This window comes from Polyodon spathula, chromosome 4 (assembly GCF_017654505.1).
Source record: "Polyodon spathula isolate WHYD16114869_AA chromosome 4, ASM1765450v1, whole genome shotgun sequence".
NCBI classification, from domain to species: domain Eukaryota; kingdom Metazoa; phylum Chordata; class Actinopteri; order Acipenseriformes; family Polyodontidae; genus Polyodon; species Polyodon spathula.
Genome location: NC_054537.1, coordinates 20,464,277 through 20,486,508, shown reverse-complemented (window position 1 = coordinate 20,486,508; position 22,232 = coordinate 20,464,277). Strand labels below are relative to the sequence as shown.

Below are 22,232 nucleotides of genomic sequence, written 5' to 3'. Positions count from 1 at the left end.
AGCCCCGCCCCCTCCCCCCCCCGCCCCCCCCCCCCCCGCCCCCCCCCCCCCCCCCCCCCCCGCCCCCGCCCCCCCCCCCCCCCCCCCCCCGGGTGCCCCGCCCCACCCCCCCCCCCCCCCCCCCCCAGCCCCCCCCTCCCCCCCTCCCCCCCCCGCCAGCCCCGACCCCACCGCCCCGCCCGCCCCCCCCCCCCACCCCCCCCCCCCCCCCCCCCCCCCCCCCCCCCACCCCCCCGCCCCACCCCCCCCCACCCCCCAGCCAGCGCCAAGCCCCCTCCCCCCCCCCCCCCCCCCGCCCCCGGCCCCCCAGCCCCGTGTCTCCCAGCCCCAGCACGCCCCCCCCCCCCCACCCCCCCCCCCCCCAAAATGAAGACACACCCTGGAAATATGTACTGTATGTGACATGAGGCATATAAATGAATGTCAAGGCCTGACTTTTTATGTTCTCAGGAAAAAAAAAAAAAAGGCATCTTGCCATGATCTTATAACAAATGTTTTCAACACATTATTATTTCGAGAGCATCCAGAATGTTTACATTAAAGTAACGAAGTTAAAAAATGCTAAATTAACCTTAGCCAATACTGTAAACCTCTGCAAGTCAACAGAAATTACTAAACTGAATTGCAGGTCAGGAATAAGTGGAAAGAAGGGTACTGTCAATTTAGGAAGAAAACCAGCATCACTCAATCCTGGTAATTTAAGATACTACTGTATGTCTTGTTTGCTGGCTCGAGGGCCAACTAAAAACAACAAGAACAACAATTAAAAGGTTGTGTTTGCACACAGACACACGCATACAAAACACACATATGCACTTCCTGACAACTATGTTGAATGACCTGCCAATATAAGTTCGATTTAGATATCTACCACAATGAAGAAAAATACTGCACATTAACACATAACTCAAGTAGAGTATCCCACGATAAAACATCAGTGCAGCTCTGCATCAATACCTTCAAACGAACCAATGTTACTTATTGTATTTCATTTTCATCTATTTAACAAAATACCACCAAACCACTGCAGATTTAAACAATAGTAAAAATCTGAATATACAAATGAACATATACATCTGCATAGTTACATCATAAAAAGACATAGCAACATTTAATGTACCCAATATTATGTAACAAAAAACCGAAGACATGAATATGTCTGAGCACAAGCTGACCACAATTTAAATGGCGAGTACATTCAGTACGTAAGTTAATACCAAACAAAATTAAACTACTGATTTACCATCACAATAAAAGGGTTTGAAAAAAAAAAAAAAGTCCACCAAAATTCACAAATCCCAACTCAAAGTAGTAAACTAAACCTCACACACATCAACATGTGTTTTGTATCAATGTGGGAGAGATGGGCCTGACAGAATCTGACATTCAAGTGTTTTTTTTATCACTGATCTGACGCCACTGGACAAAGGTCTATTTATAGTTGGAATAACCGACTTCTTCCATTGAGTGCAATGTAATTGGGCCGGTCCTCATGGTGTCGAAATGTTCTGTTTGATGCTTTATGTATCTGCAAAAAAAAGGGGAAATGCTACATTAAAAGGACTAGACTAGACTTGAGTAAATTAAGCACCACACAAAAACACAGACCAACTGCACCAAATACTTGCTTCCCTATGCCTATTCTACCACCTCTGTATAAGTTCAAAATACAACACACTATCATCAGGCTAAAGTTACAATTGAAAAAAAAAAATATCATAACCCCCATGTTAAAAGACTGAACAGGAATGGGCTGTTGTGTGTGATTAATAGACTGCTAGGATTTCTCCCCTGCTCTTAACTGTGGCAGCCTTTGAGGAACAAAATAAAACAGGCAAAGTTCAAATCTTTCCAGAATCTGCAACGATACCATGAGGAATGAAGCCAAATTAAATTCATTAATTAAAACAGATATGGGACCTATGCAAATTTTGGTCCTGGAGTATGATAGCTAACTTTATTTTTTAGTTATTATTTCTTCAAAGTAGTTGTGTCCTGATCTACTAAGCAGTCTGTTTTTAACATGAATGGCACAATCTATTTCTCTCCAACATTTGCATTTTTTTGTTTTCTGTATGAAAAATTGCAAATGATTATGCTATGAACCGGTAAACTGGTCTCTATATATTTTCTTTAATTTGTAGATTGTTATGCATGCATACATAGTTTTGATATTTCGGTCTCTAATATATGCAGTGCAATCACGATGCTATAAACGGTATTCTAGTAACTCTTGCTTTTATATTTCCAAACTAGGTCAGTGGAAATACAATCACCCAGTAGTTAACATAATTACCTGTTGCACAGATATTGTATAAAGTTTCATAGATAACCCCATTGCTCAACAAATAACTCTAAATGAAGTCACAGTTCTGCTTTAAGAAGTACTTTGTAGATCCTGTATGACTTACAAAAGTGATCAGGGCCAACCAATTTAGGCTACCAAGCCAATGCTGAAACAGCTTTGAACTGGTTATGCTTCACTGACTTTGACCCATTGTATTTTTTTGTATTTTTTTTATTACAGCCTCAGGAGGAACATTGTATTAGTGGATATCTGAGTAGAAACCCATAAATCATTCTGATAGTTAAACAGAACAGTTTACAAAAGGGGGCTTCTGATATTGGATGACCACAGGTCCCAGTTTCCCTAGTGACGAAGCAAGTGCACGGTCCATTTGAGTTTTGATCCCTAACCAATAACAGCATGAAAAAAGTGTTAGATTACTTTAAATCATTCACCTACCATTGGATTATTCCCAATACCCAAAACAAGAATAGTCCCACTTTCAAAGTGATCAAATCTTTTGGTTCTTTACTTGTTTTTACTTTATATTAAGATGTACTGCTTTTTCAAGTACACCAAAGAGGTGTTGTATATTCATGTCCTGTGCTGAAAGTCAGGCAGACTGTCAATTTCACACCAATGGTCTAGATCAGTGATTTTCAATCTTTTTTTAAACCCCCTTTACAATTTCCACTCCACTAAATGGTACCACCGTTGTAATAAAAGGTAGAATTATCATTATCACGCATCCAGACCAGGGTTGATTTTTGTGTGTAGTAAGTAGTCCCTTGCTTTTTATTCGATAGTGTTTTAGAAAACTTTAAAATATTTCTCTTTTTTTTTTTTTTTTTTTTTTTTAAATAAAATAGTCAGTTTACTCAAACATACTTTGATACTGAAACATACATTTTATACAAAACATACATTTTCACTGTGAGCTTAGAAAGCAACAATCTTATTTTTAAAACCTTTAAAATCATATGGGACACTGCACCTTTAAAAACAGACAAGGATGTATATTTTTACCTGCTTCCTCCTGAGTCTGTTCTGCTTTGGCAGCTTCTTCTGTGAAAACAAATTGTGCATGTTTTGAACAACTTATTTTATATAATGCCTTATCATGCATGTCCACCTTTTACCCAGACATCTACAAACCTACATGTGTGTGTTTAGTGAATAAGAAACTAAGTTCAAAATACATCAGCGTTTACATGTCAGTGGTGGATTATCCGTCATTGTTTTCTGGTTAATCAGTGTTTGCTGCTACTTGTGAAGTTGCTGCGTTGCTTATTTCACAGTAAACACATTTGCTTTACCGATTATTTTATTTACCAGGGTAATGTCTTAAGACTAACTTCGCCTCTCACCATTGGCAAATAATATTCTTTGTTCTAGGTGTAACTAGGACACAAAAGTCACAATCTTCTACAGTGCCACAAATTAGCTTATACACACAGGCATAACTTTAGGTTTTAACAGCGATCTCAGTATACTGCGTGATTTTTAATTAACAGATGATACAATATTTACCAATTGATCAAAACACAATCTTTATAAATTGACTTTGGGAAACAATACCAGCAGTGTTTTACTCTTTACTATACCAGAAGTCAAAATATATCAATTTTAGACTTAAAAAGCTTATCTAACCCTAATTCTTACCTTCAGCATGCACCTCTGAATACATGTCAGGCTCTGGAAAGAAAAACAAACACAGGCAAACCATTGCCCACAAAAAGGGGATTCTTTTCTCAATTAAAATAGGAAGTGAATGATCGAATATTTTCTACTTTCATCCATAAACTGACTTTTATTTAAAAAAAAAAAAAAATCCTAAAACCATTTTCTTACATCCTGACTTCTTGAATTAAGTGGTCTGTACCCAATTTAAATCTGCTTCAAACTTCAAAACAGCATAGAAAATGAGACTGAATCCTTTCCATTTGTGTACTGGGCAAAATATAACAGTGTTGGAAAAAAAAAGAGCTACACAACACCCGTCATGCATAGTAGCTCATAGTGACCAACTGCTGTATAGTACCGACAACAGTAACATAAATCCACAGCTTGGCTCTAAATTCAAAATCTATTAGTCTGACAAAAAAAAAAAAGTTGATGACCATGATGTGCATCTAAAGTATGTACAGTATAGAATAAGACATGGCAATGTCTAGTATAATGAACATCATTTCAACCATTGGATAAGATGCTTTTTGGTAAGCAAATTAGATATTTGTATCATGATGTAGTATATTAAAATGAATGATTTACAGCAAGCTGAATAACTTCACGTGTTCTTAAGATACATGTGAAAATGCAGTGTGACATATAGATGGACCAAAGTACACAAACAGACACCCCCATACATCAAGAATATAAAACTCTCAATAATGTATGCTGAATCATGTTAGCACCAAGTTTCATCACAGTTGGATGACAGGCTTGCCAGGTATATGGAAAAAAAACGTAAAATGTGTAACACGCATACGTACGTATCCACTATCGCCAGGGATTGCACCCTCTGCGTGGATAAAAAGGGTTCACTTTACTTCATCTTACCTGGTTCAGGTACTCCAGTTGCATCTTCTTGAGGTTCTAAAAAAGCATAAATAAATAAAATAAATACAATTAAGAATGCCCTAAAATAAACGAATGTTTTGGCCTGTTGCAGCAAGACCTTTTGAAATCAATACATCGATCTAAATAATAGCCAGTATAAATGTTACCGTGACTGAAAAATGTAGATTTTTTTTTTCAACATAGCTATAATATTGTAAATGGAACAATTACTTTTTCACTTTAAGACAAAAAGTGTCTTATCAGCTAGTATTTTATAGTTATTTTATTACCATAACGTGTGTATTAACAGCTGGCACATTCACTTGCTTCACGCACCTAACCACTATAAAGCCACACCTTTGAAGTGCTGACAGTATCCATATGGTTCCTGAACGTAACGCAAGTTATGTCTGTGTCAACAGCAGCTAGAGACACAATGTACATGTTATAAAAGGTGCAGTGCCCTGGAAAACATGTTCCACCACTTCCACTGATCTGTGGTGCTTTGAAAAGGGGCCGTTGTTATTTTATTTAACCCCACTAACACTACTTGTTAGTAGATGTAACTACATTGGTTAACCCTGAATAGATTATCATTCATCTCTTCAAAAAATAGGAACAATATTGTAATAAGCAATATGTTGGCATCTGTGGTGGCACCTAAAATGCACAGAGTGAGTGGGGCATTTGTTTCGAATTCCTGAAATGACAACTGACAAGACAGATGAAACAGTTACCACAGTAACAAAAACTACTTGGAAAGGGTAAAATGAAGAACACATATCCTACCCAGTTCCCAACCTCTCACACAGGTCACTACCATCATAGGAAGAGAAGTACACAGTACTTATACCAGCACAACTACCAATAAAAGTACAGGATATGTTTAGACCTTTTAAAAGGGGGCGAAGGGTACTTTTCATCTGAATAGATGAATACATAGAAAGTAGGTTATAAAGGCACATTGTTTGTTGAGAAACTGTGCAGTGTAGCAGATGGGTGTTTGGAAAAGGCTAAGTAGCATCATCTAATCTGGGTAACTTTTCAGGAACCACAGGGTGGGAATCTCTGTTCCACGTACTGATTCATACCAAAAGGGTTATCGTCACTACCTTCGCCAGCTAGAATTACAACAGTGGTGTCCCACTCGGTCCTGGAGGGCCTGTGTCGCTGCAGGTTTTTATTCCAACCGCACCCTGAAGTACTTTATTGGACCATATTAGAAGCTTAATTGGTCCAAATTAATTAATTTAGGGTATGGTTAGAACAAAAACCAGGAGGGGCACTGGCCCTCCATGACCTAAGTTACGGACCACTGAATTACAAGGAACACCGACATTTAAATTACTGGTATTCCAATTACACAAGTATTACTTTTTTAATAATCATTTTTAAAAAGCACTGAAACACTTTAGAAAAAATATGACCTTTTAAAGGAAAAAGATTTAACTTTAATGAATTCCTGACTGCCCTTCATGATACCCCAAATCTTCCAGAACGGTACAAAGATCACATGGATCTAATAAGCAGTCAGTTGGCACTGCAGTTTTATCTGCAGGAAATGACTGCCAGGTTCAGTGTTTCTGTTTGGACAGCATTAGACAAACAACACAAAAAAATATAAAATAACAAACAACACTAATATGCCATCAAATGTTAACTGCAAGTCCAAACCTGCACACCTACAAAATAAAAATAAAAAATGTACTAAATGTCTGTAATGATACCTGGAGAGTCACAGGCACATTTACCAGACATTACAGCCGACAAAGTCTTTCATTCTGGTAATTTCGGATTTAGTACATTGCTGTAACATACAGGATTTATACACACAGATACCTGTGTCCCAGTCATCATATAGTGATTCAGGAAGAGGGACAGCTGAAACAACATTTTCATATTTTGAATTGTCATAAAATCAAGTATAATTATCTGGTTTATCTCAGGAATACACGCTGGGTGCAATGCATTTGTAGTTCATATAAATAGTTGTGGACTTCAAGCATCAATGTTTATCATTTTATGTTTATGTTCAAATTTCCTGAACAGAAAGAACCTCAAAATGTCTCCATTGTATATTCTCTGACTATTCAAGAGACAGTAAGTTCTTAATTAAAATTAGAAAGTGCAGAGTTTGGATATAAAATAATTAATAAGACAGGTCTTAGTCACTGAAGAGTGGATTTGATAAGGCATTACAATGGCATATTCTGCCAAAGGTTTGCAAAAAAACAAAAACATGAATGGCTAGTGCTAACTACAGTACACCAACTTCAGATTCCACATCCATGTTCCGAGATCCATAGCCTGTTACAAGCAATACAATGAACATGTTAGTTCACTATAGACGTGTATACTCTACCTCTACTGAACAAACTAAAACACTACTCATTTTAAATCAAGCCATAATATCTAACAAAACAGCATCTCTCTACTTACCTTCATCTTCAGGAAAGGGGTCAGAATCTGTGACACACAAAAAGCCAAAATCAGAGAACTGCACTTGTAATGCCTATTAAAAACATACCATGCAAGCAATACTTTTTTTTTTGCTGGAAAGTAAACAGTCCCTCAATAAAAGCAAAAGCAAATTTTATTGCAGATTTTCCAGTTGGTTAACAAACTTTTGTTTCTAAAATCAATCAAAATATATATTACACATTTACAGAGATAAAAAGAATCTGAAATAAAAACCTTGTATTTCCTGTTCATAGTATTCCTGTCCTTCAGAATCTTCAGCTGAAAACAGGACATGCAATGAGTGTTATAATAATAAAACACAAAGAATAGTACACGTCGTATTTATCCTGAATTGATCAAAAACAGATACTCAAACTGAATAAGTTTACACACAACAATACAGTAGATGGAAATGGCAACATACTTTGGGACACAGTCCTCAACTGTAGTTTTAAATTTAATAACCCATTGTCTTCAGGGGTTTTATCTTTATATTCTAATAGTTTAAAACTGAGTGATATTAAAGAGCAATTCAATATGGACTGAACCAGTCATTGCTGAACATGTGTTACCAGGTTTCATGCTCAGTACTTTTTTATTGCAAAAATATTGTATTTACTTCTTACAAAATTAAGACTGAGCTACACAGCTTCGGTTCGGTTCTCTTGGTACTGAATGTTTACTATAGTCTGTGGGAGAGATACATACTGTTAAAGGGTTCCTCTTCTCTGTACTCTGGTTCTACAAAAAGAAAAAAATCAACAGTGCAAATTAACAATAGCATGCTTGTGCCAGAGCTGCTGATCAATGAGAAATGACAAAAAAACAGTTACACAAGCAGACCTTTTTGAATCAGTTACTTCAGATTTTTCACTTTGTAATTCCGTATCAATATTTCTATGCATATAAATTCAGCAATAACTGCTTAAATATCATGTACTGTAACTACGTGAAACAGAATTTGACATGGCTAACAAATAGTTTGGCTTGAAAAGAGTTATAGTTAGTACAACTAATTCCACACGTTGTACATTTCCACTCGCTATGTACAGTAGACCTTATTTGAATGAAGCACATGTAACAGCAAACATGTATTTTAATTTAAAAAAAATAAATAATAATGATACCAGATCTACAGCAAATGCAAGTGTTTGCCAAGTATGATTCATAGAAGTTATTTTTGGCTACTTTACCAATCACATTTTATGTACAGCTGTTCTGATTAACAGATTAATCGGATCGATTAATCAACCAAAGAGTTGACCGCAAATTAAAAAAAAAAAAAAAAAAAAAAAAAAAAAATTACAATTGAATCGTGCATTAAAAGTGCATTCTGGGTATAGACATAAAATGTGTGCTGCTACTTAGGGAATGCTGATTTGAAGTGCATTCTGGGTGCAGACAGAAATGTGTGCTGCTAATTAGGGAACGTTGATTTGAAGCGCGCTCTCTCACTGGAAGTGGTAGGACACTGGTTTTAAGCTCATATAAAAAGGGGTTCGAGTTGTGTAAACATCGTAACTGTTATCTTGTTTTGTACAAGGATAGGTGATAGTGTGCTATGGATGTATATATGTATTTGGAAGTGGAATGGTTATCTATGTTATTATTATTTGTTTATTTAGAAGCTGCCTTTATCCAAGGCGACTTACAGAGACTAGGGTGTTTGAACTATGCATCAGTTGCAGAGTCACTTACAACAATGTCTCACCCAAAAGACAGAGCACAAGGAGGTTAAGTGACTTGCTGAAGGTCACACAGTGAATCAGTGAGGGAGATGGGTTTTGAACTGGGGACCTCCTAGTTACAAGCCCTTTTCTTTAACCATCAGACCAACATTTAAATGATTGCCAAACGTTTCTGCAAAGTTTCTTGTGTGCATCGTAACCAGCTGTGGGAAAAACAACATAATAAACTGTTGATTTAGGTATAAACCTCTGAATGTTTTATGTAGTGCTGGAACAAACACAGGATTTTCACGTTCGGATATTCGCTCATAACTTAAATATTCGTTTGGATATTTGTTTGTTTTTCAAAAAGTAATAAAAGCCATTATATTGCTCTGAACGTAGGCAGAGACAGCACAGCAGCAGTTGAGGGGCGTGGCCATGGCCCCTGTGTGTGTGCCTTCATTTTACAGCAAGATCTTACAATACTACACTTTAAAAGTTGTGCAGGACTTACTTTACCCCAGTGAATTAACTACAAAACAGAGGATGCCAAATAGCAGTTCAAGTTAAATGTTGCTTTGTTTATTCCCGAAAAAATAGCACATAAAAGTTGAAAAAACTTTTTTTTCATTCCTTGTCATTATTTCACAGTAAACAACGGCCATCGACATGTTTTCACAAACATGTGGTTTACTTGTGCTTTTATGTAGCTGTAATTTAACTTTACACTTAAAACAAACGTGTAAATGGCATTGTAAAGTAAAGGGGAAAAAAACTTCCCGTTTTGGGGAAGCTGTTTCCCCAGAGTGGTTAAACAGTACACATAACTGTGCTGCTCTGTCCTTGAGTTATCAGGTCCCTAAATCTGTTTCATTAAGGTAAGAGGATGGAAACATAACATTTGTTTAATAATAATAATACTAATAATAATAATAATAATAATAATAAATGGTTTTAAAAAGACGAAATTCCCATTGGGCTGCTTTTTTTTTTTAAAGTTTAAGTATTTCTATGCAAGTCAGCCGCTAAACGATTGTTACCTTTATTAAAAATGTACACAGATTAATCAACTATTGCCCATAAATAAACCAATCAATTTTAAACCTAATTTTATGTGATTTATTTAACGTTTACATTGCATTGTAAACTTACAGTAAATTAAGAGAAAAGTGCATGACACCTTATAATTAGCTAACCTGTACATAAAACGATAGTTTCTTACCTGTATATTCTTCTTGTTCAGGTGCTTTCTCCTCAGGTTCAGAGGCAACTATCAGAAGGTAAAGAAACTTGTTATAGACAAACTAGAAACTTGGTTAACAAATAAAATAATACAGCAGTCTACTACATTCAAGAACCATTTTGGGAGCTTTTTAAATATGTTTTTATTATTTTCAGAGCTTTGTTTCATAAGTTTGAATTATGTTATGGTTTAACACTAAGCAGTAATTCCACAGAAATCCATAAATTGCTGGAACACACTATTTTAACTGACAAAGAAAGCATTGAACTTCAGGTAATGGAACAATTTATCAGTGATTACTAATAATTTCAGTTTAGTATTGTTGACACTTACTGTATTTTGACTAACTACCTAGTAGTGGTTTATTTTTTCAAACAAGGTGTTTAAGGAGTTCTGTGGGGAAGGCTCAAATATTTATATCACATGTTGCACGGTTTCAAATTTAGAGTAAAATTAAGTAAAAGCATATGAAATTTAAACCAATTATAGCTGAAGTTAAAGTTTCAAATGTTGCTAGACTTCAAAACAGGAAACTAAATACAGTAAGTGCAGACAAATCCAATTAAGGTACTGTGAAATGATTATTGATAAAAGCCCATTAAAATTACAAGAGCTTCATGAGTCTGTCAGATTCAAGAGTCTGCCGTTTAAAGTTAGGCATATAGGGGAAAATGTTTCCCTATCTATATCTGATTATTTATACCTGGAGAGGGAGGAAGGAGACTTGGCAACCACCACACATTTCACCTTCAACCAGATTTTTGTTCATAATAAGCTGCAGCAAAAAGTAGGGACTACTTAATTTTGCTAAAATAACACTTCTTATGCAAGCATTGATACTTTTAAATTGTGATGTCTAAATACCAATGTATACTAATCCCACTGGTGTACTAACCCATGGGTGATTTATTGACCCAATTTAATAGCATTACTAGAAAGAAAGAGGAAAAGAGGTTTGCAATATAGCAGCTTTTAAAATTTTAAGGCCTGGTATTAAGAACTACCACTGCTTAGATAAAAAAAAATTGGCTCCACAGTATGCAATTATTATTATGACTCATTTCAGTTCAAGTTTGGAGCTGGCCTGTCTTGCATACAACTATAAATTCTTGCTACCTCTTTAAATTATTGACACCCTATATCTTGGTTAATCCTTAGCTCTAGAAAAAAGAGTCTGACTACAGTAATCCCTCGTTTTACGAGCATAATAAAACTGCTCGTTAGGTGAAATCGCTTAATGAATTTGTAAAAACAATAAATAATGCACAGTTATGAAAAAGAAAATTAAAAGAGAAAATTAAATATGAAACAAATAAAAAAAAGCACTTAAGTAAAGAATAGACAGTAGAAGCAACTGGCAACCGCTACACCAACGAGAACGGTACGAAGACAAAGAAGGCTCACAGCACATGCTGGGATGGCGGTGGTAGTGGTGAATGTTGTGACGTACGCCTTGCGCAGACGCAATACAATCGTCCACTTTGCGAGCTCCCTTCTCGTAAGAGCAAAAATACGCTTGTTTAATGGAAAAACAGGTGTTAATTTCTGTGCCTCGTATAATTGAAATCTCGTATATCGGTAGCTCATATAGCGAGAGATTATTGATGTGGTATTGTTAAGTATAGTACATTTAGACCAGTGCTAATAGTCTCATTACCTTCTTCACCAGTGGTGTCTTCCACTAGATCTTCAGCAAACACAGTCTCCACAGCAAGCTCCTCCTCTCGTGACTCCTGCTGCTCTTCATTTCGTTCTTCCTCAGCATCTGCTTCCACAACCTGTGCCTCCATTTCTTCATACTGTTCTTCCATAGATGCAGACACATCAACTACCTGTTCCTCCTCTTCAATTATAGCCTTTTCCAATGGGACAGCCTCCTCCATCTCCTGCTCCAATGGGGCGGCCTCCTCAGTCTCCTCAGCTTTTTCTTCCTCGGATGGAGCCGCCTCCTCCTTTACCCTTTCCTCCTCTGTTGGGGAAGCCTCTTCTACTCTTTCCTCCTCTGTTGGGGAAGCCTCTTCTACTCTTTCCTCCTCTGTTGGGGAAGCCTCTTCTACTCTTTCCTCCTCTGTTGGGGCAGCCTCTTCTACTCTTTCCTCCTCTGTTGGGGAAGCCTCTTCTACTCTTTCCTCCTCTGTTGGGACAGCCTCTTCTACTCTTTCCTCATCTGTTGGGGAAGCCTCTTCTACTCTTTCCTCCTCTGTTGGGGAAGCCTCTTCTACTCTTTCCTCCTCTGTTGGGGAAGCCTCTTCTACTCTTTCCTCCTCTGTTGGGACAGCCTCTTCTACTCTTTCCTCCTCTGTTGGGGCAGCCTCTTCTACTCTTTCCTCCTCTGTTGGGGAAGCCTCTTCTACTCTTTCCTCCTCTGTTGGGGAAGCCTCTTCTACTCTTTCCTCCTCTGTTGGGGCAGCCTCTTCTACTCTTTCCTCCTCTGTTGGGGCAGCCTCTTCTACTCTTTCCTCCTCTGTTGGGGAAGCCTCTTCTACTCTTTCCTCCTCTGTTGGGGCAGCCTCTTCTACTCTTTCCTCCTCTGTTGGGGCAGCCTCTTCTACTCTTTCCTCCTCTGTTGGGGAAGCCTGTTCTACTCTTTCCTCCTCTGTTGGGGAAGCCTCTTCTACTCTTTCCTCCTCTGTTGGGGAAGCCTCTTCTACTCTTTCCTCCTCTGTTGGGGCAGCCTCTTCTACTCTTTCCTCCTCTGTTGGGGCAGCCTCTTCTACTCTTTCCTCTGTTGAGACCATCACTTCTTCCAGCATTTCTACCTCCTCTTCTTCTTCCTGCTCCTCCTCCTCTGGAAGCATGACTTCTTCAGCTGCTTCCACCCGGTGCTCAGTCTCCTCCTCCTGCAATTCCTCAAATGAAGCCTCTTCCTCTTCGGCCTCCTGCAATGGGATGTGCTCTTCCTCCAGGAGCTCCTCTTCTGGCGCTAGTTCCTCCTGCACGTCTTCCTCCTGCTCCACTCTCTCTTCTACAAAGTACACAGCTAAAATGTAAACTGGTCCCCTCTACATCCAACCATTTTTACACAGCTGTCTGTCCAAAACTAATCGATAAAGAAAACACTGGTACTAGGAGTCTGCTCATTTACTCATCTGTTTTTTAAATTAAAGATACTGGTATCGCCATGATCAAGATAAAATTAACCCACAACAGATACCAGATTAAACTTGATACCCGTAGTAAATTGCCAGTATTTTAATTTGAAAATCTTAATGTAATGTATATATAAAGTAGTTTTAGTTAAAACAAACACATTTTAATGGTTCAGTAGTACTGTATAATACATATATATAGATTGAATACATACCAGGTGGAGGATGTAAATTTTCGTGGGCCACATTTGCAGCAATTTCTTCTTCCACAACAGGCCTTTCAGGCTCTAATGGTTTTAATAGAAAACAGAGTTAACATCAAACAGCAAACTGAATCACGTGCATCAATGCAATATTTTACTAGTATTTGAAGAATAACCAGAATAAACAAAAATTAAACTAATGGCATTAAAGCAACTGTCTTGAAGACACTAATTTACTATTATATTATTTAAAACATTGTTTTGATGCCTTAACAAAAACATGTTTGCTTTTGTATACATTATTGACAATCACATTTACACTGCACACAGATACGTTCTAAGCCCAACACAGAAGCAATACAGATGAAACTACACTGTCTTTATTCCCAGTCAGTATATGTCTCTCCATTTTTTGTATCCCTTACTGGCACTTAATAATTTCATCACTGGTCCCCCTCAAATTCTGTTTAAGATCTATCAGTGCTTTGTTTGTATTTATACTATAAATTCAGTTTGCGATATGCAGATATTTCACAGACAAAACTATACATTAAACTATCTGTCCCCTGTACCCAGCCCCTTCATTTATTGCTGTGTGACCTACAGTAAAGGAACAAGGAGAATTGCTTATGATTTTAAAATACTGGTTAGCATTTAAAATGTTACAAACTGAACACTGGCTCTCTTCAGTATGACAGACTTTTTCATCCCTATATCAAGACATCCGCAGGCTTGTTCAAGAGCAGTAACTGTCTGTTTCCAGAAGGCAATGACCATAATTTATAAGCCTTCAAACAAGTTCATTCGAATTTACAGCTAAGTTTAAAATGAATACAAGCAAGGTAGCTCAATTTGTTCGGTTTTCCATGTTAAGTGTACTGAATATGCCTCAGATTTTCTTGACCCAGAAAAATCTCTCTATTACAACAACAAACGAGCGACAAACATTTTTAGAGAGCTGGTTAGACTGGAGAGAGATCTTTAGTCTCCCTGTGGAAAGGGACTCAATTAGTAGTGTTGATGGGAAGGGAGTTTCTTCAGTCAGTGTATAACGGTTTGAATAAACGATCAATTCTGGATAAAAACAAATTTAAAAAAAAAAATAACGAATTATGGAAACAAAGTATAACTTGCCATTATGAATATTCAGCCTAAATAAAAAAGTTTGCTCTAAAACTAGTGTTATTGTTGCAGAACTTTGTGTCTTCCATGAGCATTAAAATACCTTACTGTAGTCATGTACAATGCAAAGTGTCTATATTTTAGCAAGTCTTTGTAATCCCGACACATTGTAGTGGAATGAAAATAATCTTAGTTTTAATTCCGTTCTTTCAACTCTAGGAGTACACATCTCTACTCAATCATTCAGCACTGTTCGTAATTTAGGTTACAAATGAACTTGAGACAGATCATTAAAATCCATAGATCCATTCAGGGATACCAAGATATTTAGCAAGCAAGGTGTCAGAGTGAAAAAATGTGGCAATAACCCCCCCCCCCCCCCCCCCCCCCCCCCCATCCTTTTGTAAATCTTCTGTTTCCATAATTTGTGTCGGTACTGAACTCAGACAGAGCATGTGATAGACCTCAGATGTGCTGGCATGCAGTATTGTAATGGGCTGTTGATCAGTATAAAAACACCTGTCATGTACAATGTTAAATATTGTGAAGAAAGACATCTGTCTGTAAACTAGATTCTCATATTACCTTCTTTTTCTTCTGGTAGCTGAACAATCTCCTCTTCTCCTCCAGAGGATGTTGAGTCCACAGGAATAGGTCTTTCTTTTAATCCTGCATTTTTTTTTTTAAATTTGACATTGATCCATGAAGGTATTATGGAGTATTGTTATACAGCAATTATTATACAGTCTAGGTGTAAATCATGCTGGTAGTGTGAGGTGCATAACCTACTTTTTATAGTTTATTACATGAAATACTGCACACTATACAACACTTTGATTTTCTGTTGTCCATTGGTAAAATAGATGGTGTATAATTGTACGTATCTTGGGGGTAGAAATATGTAATTTGAGTTTAGAGCCGCTGAAGCAATATTTTAAACATTTTTAGTCAAGTGTAGTGCTTCCATAACTTAACAAAACTGTATATTCAAAAATGTCCCTCAAATAAGAATAATAAATTAAAATAACAGACATGACTGACTTCAGTTCACTTCTTTTAGAAAGTAACATGGTATTGATATAGTTTTAGGTTTTTTTGTAAAGAAACTAAAGATTTGCACACTTTTCAGTGTGAGAAATATGAAGTGCTAGTTACATGGGCAATATGTAAACATGAAAAGCAATTTGTCACACCACACGTTTATTGTCTAACTTAACCAATGTAATCATATTTACAGTTTAGAAAAATCATTTCCCAGGAATAAACATTTTACGGCCCTGTACTGCTGTAGATTTGGCTGTTGACAATTACTCTTCATCAGTAATGCTTTAGCCCTGCAGGATCAATAAGGCAGTGTTTTCATTCTAAGTTTTTCTTAAACAATCTCTTGAGCTGCACTTCCAGATTGATTTTTAAGAATGAAGCAGTTTAAAACGGTTGTATTTAAAAAGAAAAGGTATGCAAGTAACACACATCTTCCCTCCCCTATGTAAGAATATGGGTGGCCCAGACAGGACTGAATGCTCTGCTCCTGTGATGTGTTGGATAATCAAACTTTTGTACTGTATAGACATGTAATACAGGTTATTGATAATACAGTATATGAACAGCATGTTGAAGTAACATGTTACAAATGTACAAGCAAAGTGGCAGTTTTAAAGTTACCAAGTAACTTATTTTATACCAACTAATTATATGCCAGAATTCATGAATAATATTCTAAACCTCTGAACAATATGTGCTACTGACAACAGCCTACCAAGTCCTATCACTGTTGTTTGTCGGGTTCTCTATTTATAAAATCCCAAGTGTAAAATATTTAGACGTCTTCATTAATGATTCCCCTGAGAGGGGAACAATAGATTTCTACATGATCCCCAAAGAGCTGGAGGAGTAAAACACAAACAACTTTTTTAAAGTTACCAAAGAAAAATCCATGAAAATCCTGCGTGTTTATTCAAGAGCAGTACATATAGATGTTTCAAGAATTTACACATATGCCTTTTCCTCTAAACCATATCTGCAAGAACTGTACCTATATGCATATCTAGCATATGGCCCAATGCATTATACAGCAGAATAAACATTGTGGATAGTGAAGTAAAAGACCTGTGTGACCCTCATGGTTATAAGCCAAGAAAGTTACAACTTAGATATACTGATAACTTACAAAACAATAGTTACAGTACTGCATTAGCAAAACTTGCACTGTATATTAATTTTAAATTAATTCAAAGCCATTACACATGTGACATGTACACTAATATAATATATATATATATATATATATTAAAAAAGTGAAAAACTTTTTTTTGTTTATGAAGACATCAGCTTCGCTTTTTTGGGGCAGCGTCGATAAGAGAAGTAACTACCAAGGCATTGCAGCTTTGTTGAGTGTTGATTCTGTATCCGGTTCAATCTTCCATTCTCTATGCAGGTCAGGCAGTCTCGGCTCTACTTGATTCTCGTTTTGCTTAAGGTCGCTTCATTTTTTATTTCCCTTTTCATTTTCCGTGGACTTTTTTGCCAGCAATTTATGAGAATTTTTAGCAGACTTGTCATCTTTGTTCTTCTTGTTTTTTGAACTTTTATCTACTTTTTCTTTTTTATTTGTGTCCTTAGTATTCTTATCAGGTTTCTTATTTGCATCTTTAGAGCTTTCGTCAGATTTCGTTGCATCTTTAGAGTTCTTACTGGAAGGCTTCTTCTCCTTGTCCTTCTTCTCAGTGTCCTTATTCCTGTCCTTATCCTTGTCTTCCTTATTGTCCTTTTTTTTGTCCTTATTCTTATCCTTATTCTTGTCCTTGTACTTATTCTGGTCCTTGTCCTTGCCCTTATTCTGGTCCTTGTCCTTGCCCTTGCCCTTATTCTGGTCCTTGTCCTTGTCTTTCAGATTAGCTTTCTCTGTTCCCGCTTTCTCCTTTGTCTTAGTTTTTTCCTTTATTACTGCAGTCTCCTTCCTGGATTTTTCTGCCTTAACTGCTTCCTTTTTCTCTGCCTTGTCTGCTTTTGCCTTCTCTATTTCTACCTTTTCCAGCTTGAGCTTTACCTTCTTTTTTGCCTCAACCTTCTCTCTTACTAGCCTCAGGTGTTCTTTTAACACGTCCCTTAACTTTTTCCCAAGATTGTTTTTGGGTGGAAGAGGAGCTGAAGGTTTAAAAGGCAGCCATTACAAGAATTTCAAGTTCATAATTATCAAATCACCATCATAACTCCAAACCTTCACACAGCCCTACCCCAGCTGGCAAGCCATGAAATATATGTGATTATCGTCAGCACAGAAAGAAGCGATTAAAAAGGTATGTGAATGCCAAGGGCACTGAGTAAATTCAATTCACCTTGAACAGTAACTAAGGTGGAGTTCAAATTGGGTTTACTTTTTAAGGTGACATGACAATTTTTTTAGCAATGTTAAAAAAAAATAAAAAAATAACATATTATTATTATTATTATTATTATTATTATTATTATTATTATGACAATTAAGATGCAATTAACAGATAGTTCTCGACTATCCATTAAAATATATATTTTTAAAGTGGTATATGAAAATGAGTCACCCAGGCAAAGAAGAAAATAATTAAAGCATCCAAATGGGGTAAAGGTCTGCTGAAAAAATCATACACAGCAAAAGCCTTTTCAGTAAAGCAAGTAATATTAGAGAAAAAAAATACACTGCACACAGTGATTGTTCTGAAATCAGGCTTTATTAGTATTATTGCACTTGGCATCACTAGACAGAATTTGTTTATACACATTGCTCAACCATGCCAAACCTGCTCATAACAGCATTCCAAAGCATCTAGGTCTTGAAGGCAAACAAAGTGAATCTTTGACACTAAGCAAAAATTTTGCTCCCAAGTTTTAGAGTGGTTTCCCTGCCTCTTTACAAAGGCACACATTATGGGTGTCCAAAACAATGCGTGAAGGCCAACACATGCTTGTCCAATTCTTAGAAGCTAACTAATCTCAGAACTTGATCTATTCAGCTCTTATAAGATGCCAATGACCATTAAGTGTTTCCTTATTTATTTGGAAATAACACATTACAGTACATATTACAACAGTACAACAATACCCTAAATACGAGTTGGCTACAATGTCTCTCTTGTTTCGCACTTATTTTTGTCTGGCAGTGTCAGTACAATACAATTTCCCCATGTCATTTTAACCTTCCTGCTAGGCAAGATAATGTTACATTGAACATGATTAAAATAAACCAAGATGAATATCACGATAATACTTAAACACGTTTTAGAATGTTGGTAAATGTACATTTACACTAAACAGTACTTCAAGACTTTAGAATATTGCTGATAGGTTTCATGACCCCAAACTTTAAATTAATCAAAATAAAACAAACCTGTATCATGCAAATCATGCTTCTAAAATTCATCCCACACAGACACTGCAGTCACTTTTTCCTTCAATACAGTTAAAAAAAAGTGATATAGCTAAGTTACCTTTCATTTTGACTTTTTTCTTAGCAACTCCTTCCGGCTTCTCGTCTGGTGTTTTTAAGAGAAAGCAGGTTACAAACTAGCAACATAGTCATAATATCTGAATATCAATAAGTGCTGCTGCATGGTTGGTTAACTTGAGTGAATTCTAGTCACTCCCAATGTGCAGAACCCAAAGGTAGAAATAAACAGTGTACCGATAAACTGGCAGCAAAACTGAAATGAATTGCTGTTCCACAACTTTACTGTAGATGCTCAATTAGGTTTATTTACTACAGAGGTTTTCTTTCTCCTGTTTTGGTTTTAACTTTGGAAATCCAAGTATTACTTCATTTTTCATGTGAAATCACACAATCACAGAGGCCACAATGAACTGTGAATCCCTGCAACCATTACAAATAATAAATGAACTTGCACAATATTGCTGGTTGTTTAATCTCTGACATGAAACAAAGCAGTTGCCAAAGGATTTTTTTTTTTTTTTTTTTTTTTTTTAATCCAGATACTTGGGTAGGCCGTTTTAATTTCAAGAAACTAGTAATATACACATGAAATCATGAAAGGACTATATCTGTAAATGTAGAGTTTTTATATTTGTAAAAAAAAAAAGCACAGGGCTGAACAGTGATGACACATGCAACCAACATTTTTCATAGCATTAACAGAAAAATAGCAACACACATGAATTCACATTGGGATGAACACGTCTAACGATCCATGATTTCACATGGATGATTATTTAAGACACTTCTACATACTGACATAGGGTGACACTTAACAACAACCACATTGGAAAGCCAAGAGAGCAAACACAGTATTGTCAGTACTTTTTGGACAAAGTACTGCACACAGACACATACTGTTAAATAAACAAATAAAAATAAATAATACTACTGTAATTGACTGGCTTTACGCGCATACATTGCCCCTCAAGATGCTACAGGCAAATGCAAACATGGAAAAGTGCCTTTCCCTTTTGTGTACTGGAATGTCAGGAAGGAAAAAAACAAAAACACAATTCAAAACAAGAAAATGAAGAAAACTGCACCACTAGCACTTGTCTCACTTAAAGATATCGTGTTCAACTGTCCTTATACTGAATGACCAACTAAGCAACAAATATTATTCATGTGCTTTGAAACAGAAAAACATTCAGCACTTGTAAATCACCATGACGCATAATGAAAGTATTGTGTTACAGTAGTTTAGGAACCAATACTGTATTACCTACATAAAACTACCGTAGCAGTAGAATTAAACAAGGCAGAACACAACTCGGCCTGCATTTTGCTCCACCTCTATAGTAGCATGCTAACTACAAATTCAGTAAACTCAGATTGTCTCATCTGAATGGCAATCGCAGTACAGTCTGAAGCAGATTGGAATCCTTTCTATTGGCACTATACCAGGCCTTTCTACTACAACTAGCAGAACTAAAAGAATAACTATATTCTACACCATATATGCACTTTGATGTACTTCACAAATATTTGACCGCTCACCTTCCACTAATACACATCACTAGTAATCAGTTTTTAAATAATCTAATGTTGAAGGCCGCCACAGATATTTGGGGTTCAGGTTGCAACTTTGCAACACCTTGTATGCATGATTATAAAAAGTAATGTCATTAACTGTAATTTCCGGGAATGGCAAACTGCTTGGTGTACAATTAGTCACCATTATTTGTGAATTTAAATCACTGTTTATCAAGCTCATGCTTAGCAAGCCCCATGCATTATACCATACTACTGAGGCACAAAAGTTGTGCTGAATAGGTTAAAATGTCCATATTTTATGTTCATTTGTCTTTTTTTTTTTTTTTTTTTTTAAATGACAATGCGATACTGTTTTGGGAAAACTCAAAAAATGCTTTCTTTTAATTGCTTTGGTTTCAATCAAAAGCAGCTGAATGTGTGTTTTACACTTGCAAGTAGAAAAGAGCGCGCACGCACACACACACACACATTTAAATGCCAATATACTCTGTAGTAAGAAAGACCAGCACTCACTTCACATCTTTAAAAAAGAAAAGATGACTGTTTATTTCTTCTTCTAAATTATTATTATTATTATTATTATTATTATTATTATTATTATTATTTTAAAAACAGCAGACACGCAAGCACAGACGGGTTGCAGCTAGATGGCTTCTTCAGTGTGTGCCAATATACAACTCACTGGAAAGCACCATTTACCCTCACCAAAATTAAATTATCTATTTATCATCCTGTATAAAAATACACAACAGGAAATATGAAAACACTGATAAGCATGTTTAATTAAGAAGACTAACTGTATCTCTGCTGATTATATTCCAAGGGTACATCAAAAGCCCTTAGTGGGCTACACTGAAAACAACCATTATGTAACAATTACTCGAGACTTTTATTTTAATAGCTTCTTAAAGATATTCGTTTCAGTGTGTTAGCCCAGTGAACTCCACAATACAGCTCTAAAATGGATATTAGTACCACATCAAATGAAAGAAATATAATGACCATTTTATCTGAGTATGGATAACAATAATGAGGCATAAATATCTGCCAACTAATAGAACATCAACATAACCTAAAGTTGTTAAATAAATAACACTAGTAATAATAATAATAATAATAATAATAATAATAATAATAATAATAATAATAATAATAATACAGGAGGTGTACTAGACACTTATTTTCTTTCAGGAATTAAAAACAGTAAACTGTAGTAGGTTGCTCTTCTGTTATAAACACTGCATAGAGAGGACATGCAAGATTAGAATATGTGAAACAAGGCCAACATACATACAGTTATATTTATGAGTCGCATTCAAAATTCTACAGTTAGTATATACTTGTTTGTAAAAACAAAACTGCATCCAATAAATGCAAAGCAGTGAATACAGAAGACTGGCTGCACTCACACGGATTACACTAAATGTGTAAAATATTAATGTTCCCTGCTGGAAACACCACTGCCAGAAGTCCCCAGAAGCCTTATTTCTCAACATTACTTTAGTTTGCTTGACAGAAGTGACCATCAGATTTCTTCTCCTTGAAGACAACAGGGGCTTGTTCACAGAGCTAAGCAAGCCAACTAGGTCTTCTGCAAGTTTTTTTTTTTTTTTTAGAACAGGGAAGGGGTTGGGGCGGTT

General features: G+C 36.4%; 1 protein-coding gene across 3 annotated transcripts in view; it reads right to left on the bottom strand.

Annotated features, from left to right (window-relative positions):
• Positions 1-1,435: 1,435 nt before the first annotated feature.
• Positions 1,436-22,232, bottom strand: part of LOC121314303 (probable serine/threonine-protein kinase kinX) — a 38,643-nt gene continuing 17,846 nt past the window's right edge. For all 3 annotated transcript variants that reach the window (XM_041247407.1, XM_041247409.1, XM_041247408.1), the window contains 11 exons: positions 15,219-15,302; positions 13,524-13,595; positions 11,877-13,184; positions 10,199-10,246; positions 8,015-8,047; positions 7,541-7,585; positions 7,286-7,312; positions 4,847-4,882; positions 3,950-3,982; positions 3,314-3,352; positions 1,436-1,528 (listed from right to left, as the gene is read on the bottom strand). In XM_041247407.1, the coding sequence (XP_041103341.1) occupies positions 1,521-1,528; positions 3,314-3,352; positions 3,950-3,982; positions 4,847-4,882; positions 7,286-7,312; positions 7,541-7,585; positions 8,015-8,047; positions 10,199-10,246; positions 11,877-13,184; positions 13,524-13,595; positions 15,219-15,302 (1,733 nt within the window). In that variant the 3' untranslated portion in view covers positions 1,436-1,520. The remainder of the gene's footprint in view (positions 1,529-3,313; positions 3,353-3,949; positions 3,983-4,846; positions 4,883-7,285; positions 7,313-7,540; positions 7,586-8,014; positions 8,048-10,198; positions 10,247-11,876; positions 13,185-13,523; positions 13,596-15,218; positions 15,303-22,232) is intronic.